This window comes from Hordeum vulgare, chromosome 7H (assembly GCF_904849725.1).
Source record: "Hordeum vulgare subsp. vulgare chromosome 7H, MorexV3_pseudomolecules_assembly, whole genome shotgun sequence".
NCBI lineage: Eukaryota > Viridiplantae > Streptophyta > Magnoliopsida > Poales > Poaceae > Hordeum > Hordeum vulgare.
This window is the reverse complement of record NC_058524.1, coordinates 9,740,762-9,746,306: the sequence shown is the minus strand read 5'-3', so window position 1 is coordinate 9,746,306 and position 5,545 is coordinate 9,740,762. Positions and strand designations below refer to the sequence as shown.

Below are 5,545 nucleotides of genomic sequence, written 5' to 3'. Positions count from 1 at the left end.
TAGTTGTAACAACCTACTCTAGCTACGTTCAAACCAATGTGATACCGATGGGATAGATACCGATCAGGTGTGCCTCCTGTCATGTTGGTTTAACAGAGCAAACCCTAAAGATATGCGGTACGCCAACAATTGATATGCATCTTCGGATGCATTGACGCCTTATACCCCAGAAGCCTTCGTTTTCCTTCATCGTCCGGACTCCGGCGGACCAAAATAACGAAGCGCCTTCCTTTCTGCTGGTGACCTACAAAACCAACATCGCATCCCATCACATCAATATGTGAAAGCAGTAAGATTAGAGATGGTGAGAAAGGAAAGTATTACCATCATTTGGCAGGCAACTAATTATATATAGCATACCTAGGTGCATATTTCCCGGCCCGTTGGCAGGTCAATCTTGGAGAGTATACCACCAGTTCCCTCGAATAGCAGAACACTGCTCCAGCACAGTCAAGAAGTCGCTGCTGATTTGGTCGAATGCTAGGTACTGCAGGGGCATGAGGAACTCAATGCCAGGTGGGACCTCTGTCAAGCTGTTCAGGTTGACTAAGAAAAATTCTTCCAGGCTAGCCATGGCACCTTGCTGTATCACTAGCCGATTTAGATTAGGCAGATCTTTCAGAAAGAGAATCTTTAGCTTGGGAAACCATCCCGTGAGAAGCGTCATCTGCTCTCCGCTGTATGCTCCTGTCAAACGTAGACGCGTCAAACTTGACAGCCGAGAAAGGGATGACATGGGGTCTTCTCTCAGTTGTGACCCATATAGAGACAATACATACAAATTCTGCCCCCAAACAGCTTGGAAGAGAGGAGACTCGTCCAACGCCCCATTCGCTAGTCGTGCCCTCAAAATTAATTTTTGCAGCTGTGGAAGGCAAACATTCATCTGGAGAACCTCCTTCCCATTACTTGCATTCACCTCTAGGAACGACAAATACTGCATTTGAACCAGAGACTCACTGATGCGTTCACAGTAGGTTCCTTTCACATTCCATAACCTCAAGCTTCTCAGTTGCCTCAGCTCCCCTAAATGTCCAAGAGATTTGTCCCGTGCTTCCAATGCATGTAGCGTCTGCAGGTTTGTTAGATGTCCAAGGACACTAGGGATTCGCACACCCCTAGAACATCTCATTCCTCTCTCATCTGGATCGAGTACTCTCTCAGCAAATAAATGCCTAAGCTTCTTCAGCTTCACAATCCCACTGGGCAACACATGTATGTCACATCCATAAAGGTCCAATGTAATAAGATTTGAAAGCCTCTCAATAGACTTCGGGAGCACCTGTATTTTTGAATCACGCAAACTCAAATGGCGAAGATTAAAAAGATCTCCAATAGCAGCTGGAATCTTCTTAGTGGACAAACCACGTAACTCTAGCACTGTCATATATCTTGATTCAGAGCATAGCAACGATATAATGGATGACGGCACGCTATTATCAAGTGTAATGATTGTACGAAGTTGATGTATACCAGAAATTGGCTGATAATTATCCTTCTTTAGATTGCGGAGTACCAATCGTCTATCCCCAAGAGACCCGCCAGATTTATTATCATAAGTAGCACCAAAACAATTCTTACGACATAAGTCCACTGCCAATTCACGTAAGATATCATGCATTCTAAATTTCTTCATCCTACCAAATGTGTTCAACTCAACAAGTTGTAGCATATTTCTATCAACTAACTCCTTTAGATAGAACTCTGCCACTTCTTCTAATGTGCTTTCACCCCTCTCTTCAATGAACCCCTCTGCTGACCATAACCGTGCAAGTTGTTTCCTACGTAACAGATAGTCTTCTGGAAATAAGCTGCAGTATAGGAAACAACTTTTCAAGTGTGTTGGAAGGTATATGAAGCTCAGATACAAAACATTCCTTACGTGATCGAGCCTCGAATTATTAATTAGCTCCCAACTCAATTGGTTATTTATCCTTCTCCATTCTTCCATAGTTTTCTCACGCACGCACAATAGGCTACCAACTGACACAATGGCAAGAGGCAAGCCTTTGCACTTGCTAACTATTTCCTCTGACAAAGGCTTCAATTCCGCATGACCATCACAATTTGCATCTCTTGGAAAGGCTTTCTTACAAAAGAGATCCCATGCCTTGTCTTCAGGTAAAGCCTCCATTGGCAAGATATGTCCTGGAGAAGCAAGTGCAGCAACAACGCCTTCCCTTGTTGTGATTATGACTCTACTTCCTTTATCATTATGGGGAAGCGCCCTAGACAAGTCATCAAATGCTTCCGGAGTCCAAACATCATCTAATATTATCAAATACTTCTGTTGCTTTAGAAATTTATTCAATGTCTCTTCAAGGCGGGTGATGTCCATAGCAGCAGTGCTGGAAAGAACACTAATGTTATCTTTAAGAAGCTCCTTGGTTATAGTCCTCAAGATATCTTCTCTAGAATAAGTTTGAGAGATGGAGAGCCATGCATGGCACTGGAATTTCTCTCTAACCTTCTTGTAAACATTTGCAGCTAAAGTTGTTTTACCAAGTCCTCCCATTCCAAGTAGCGCTACCACAGAGCATTCATGGTCATCATCTACCAACCACTTCTCAAGCTTTTCTCTGTTTTCATCCACCCCCACCAGATCTTCATCATCAAGCAAGCGTGAAATGTTTGCTAGATCATTGGCCCTCTTCACAATGTAATTTGAGCTGCTAGTATCCCCATTATCTATCAGAGTAACCCATCGGTTTTTTGTCTCTGACAGGTGTGTAAGATCTCTCTCTACTTCCTTCACCTTGAAATCTATCTGGTTCAAAGAAAGTAGACTTCTTGGCTTTTTGAACCCTTTCTTTAGGAAAAAGAAAAAACCGAGATCATGTTCCTGACCGACTAGATACAAGTACTCATCCACCATGTCTTCCATCACATGTGCTACTTTCTGCACCTCGTCCAACCAACCCTCGTATACTTGATTGTTGCGGTTTCGAATATCCATTTGACAGAGAACATCATGCATTATGCGAAGCTCCCTGGCAACACGGGCCATGTTGCCTTGTATCTCTAGTAGTTGTGTGCCATACTTCGCAAAGTGCACACTGGCCTTGTCTACCACTCCTTTTGCCAAGGCAAATGTGATCTTTTTAATGGCTAGAAGAATCACAGTCTCCGCCATTGCTTTGAGAATTGATATTGTCGGGTAGTGAGCTAGTTGTGTATTCTCCTCAATATTATTGGCATGACCACTGCAAAATGATGTAAGTGATGCATTTATTAAATATTTAGTTAATTCTGCTACTACCAAGCACTTGCCAAAACACTTCAAAACTCTCCAACCACATTCGCAATTGAAATAAGCAGAAGCTTTCTTATCAATCATCCTAGGGTCTTATTTTATATTGTTAACCTATCTAATTTTATGCCACATAATGAAACAAAATACCCTTTGACAAGCATTTCTCAAACACTTCGGAGAGTAAATAGTCAACTGCAGCAAACTTCATGTTTTTAACTAACAAGAACCTCTTACACTCAACCAATAGAAAGATCATGCATGATTCTCTTCGGATAGTTATATATTAGCTAGGCTTCAAAAGATACAGCATGACTGCAGAGTGGTTTTTTGTTTTCCACCGAGGGAGACTGTTCTATATACAGCCTAAGATAGCCAGAAAACTAGGAACAGATAACACACCTGCTTCACAATGTTCATTTGGTTGACCTCGTTGTGAATCTGAAACCATCAAAATAGTTTCATGGACCCTCGCAGAAAATCAAAGAGACCTTGTGCTCGCTTGTTCATTTTACCTATTAAAACCAGATACCAACCACCATACCTGGATCATAATGCAAAAGAAAACTGCTCATTTTTTCTTATGGACCTTTGTTTTCAAACGAGGCTACTCCTCTTTCTATTACTTTACGGAAATACAAAGTCTTTTACAGCAAAATAAAAGCATGGACCTAGATGTATACGTCCTGTACAATATTGACAACAGAAGTACGAAGAAAACCAAATTAAAGGCAACACACCTACCTCCAAATGGATGTAGATCCAGCCAGATTTGGCTCTCTAAGGCAGCCTCCTTGTGCAATTCAGAATCTAGGTCCAACCAACCTATAGGAGATCTCCGTGTGCAGTTCAAAACACAAAACTATTAGGATTATCCCATTTAGGTCTGTGGCGACTGCTTGTGCAGTTCAGAATCTGAAATCACCAAAACACTGTGATGGCTTGGTGAGTGAGAGGAACGCTAGCCTTGTTAAAAACAACATGAACTGGCCAAAGCTGTTGCAGTCCTCATGTGTTTCTGAGACTTTAACGTTCCTCCTCTTCTCTCTCCAAACCTCGATTTTGCCAAACTAAACTTTAAAAAACAAGGCGTGGCTATCAGTGTGCGGATTAAGCAAGGCAGCGGAAAGAATCGTTAGTATCAAATGTTGCCGTCCTATGATATGTAACATATCTGCGCACTAGTCACCAACAAGGATGGTTAACATGGTCAGGCTGGGCTCATAGAGACATGTTAACAAGTAAAGCGATACAAAACGAGGCACTCAAAATGCTGGATTTGGATCATCTTCAGGACCGGCGATCACTACTAATTAAGGTGGTTGGTATGGACAATCTGATGGAGACCTGTGTTAACGGGTATTGCTGGATTTGGGTCATTGTTCAGGGTGGGCGATCACTACTAATATGGTTGATATCGACAACCTGATGGAGACCAGTTAACAGGTTATGCCATACACAATGCAAAGCTCAAGATGCTTAAATTTACTCCATTTTTCAGGGATACGGATGTCATGTTAAAAAGTTAAGTGAGGCAAATGGAAAACTCAAAATTCTTAAATTCGGTCCATTTTTCAGGATCAGTAATCAACTAGTACTAAATAATAAAAAGCACATAGAAAAAAAATCTTGAAATTGTAACAGTGAAAAGTATTTGACACCGAGTAGAAAAAGGGGATCGATAGCATCCTGTTCATTTTGTCGAATCAATTCAATTTCCCTTGGCTAACGCCGTGAACCGAAGCCAGCATCTCAAGAATTAGATCGGGTTCAGATTTAGTGACGTTACAAGCTGGCCCTAAGGAGAACACAGGGATCTACCAGGGATATCTGCAAGTTTGATTTCGCTACCACTAACAGGGCTTGCCGGCTGGATGGCTTACCCCATCGTAGCCGTCGGGAAGGGAAGCCCTCTCGCGGCACCGCCTGATGGAGGGGGCCGGTGAGCTTAGAGCATCTCCAGTTGTTCGGCCCCTCGGGAACGTGAAATAGCGTTGTCTGAGGCGCATCGGCGAAAAAATCGACATGAGGGGCTCGGGTTTCCAGTCACCCACAGCCGTCGATTTCAGCCCACTTTCGGAGCAAAATTATATCAATTTCAGCCCATATTTGCCGTGTTTCGGCACAAATTCAACATATGCTTATTTTTTATCACATAATTCATCAGAGAAATCAATACAAATCAAAATAATTCAACAAGTCAATACAAATCAAAATAGTTTAACAAATAAAAACTCATAATTCATCACACATCGAGCTAGGCATTGTCCTTGAGCCTCCATAGATGCTCCACCA

The 5,545-nt window shown here is 42.2% G+C and overlaps 1 protein-coding gene across 1 annotated transcript; it reads right to left on the bottom strand.

Moving 5' to 3' along the window:
* Positions 1–391: 391 nt before the first annotated feature.
* LOC123413515 (disease resistance protein RPM1-like) lies at positions 392–3,133 on the bottom strand. Its single transcript, XM_045106450.1, has one exon. It carries the CDS (start codon positions 3,131–3,133, stop codon positions 392–394), a length of 2,742 nt encoding a protein of 913 aa, XP_044962385.1.
* Positions 3,134–5,545: the final 2,412 nt, after the last annotated feature.

Coding starts and splice junctions, on each gene's coding strand:
- LOC123413515 (XM_045106450.1), bottom strand. CDS start 3,133: ATGGCGGAGACTGTGATTCTTCTAGCCATTAAAAAGATCACATTTGCC.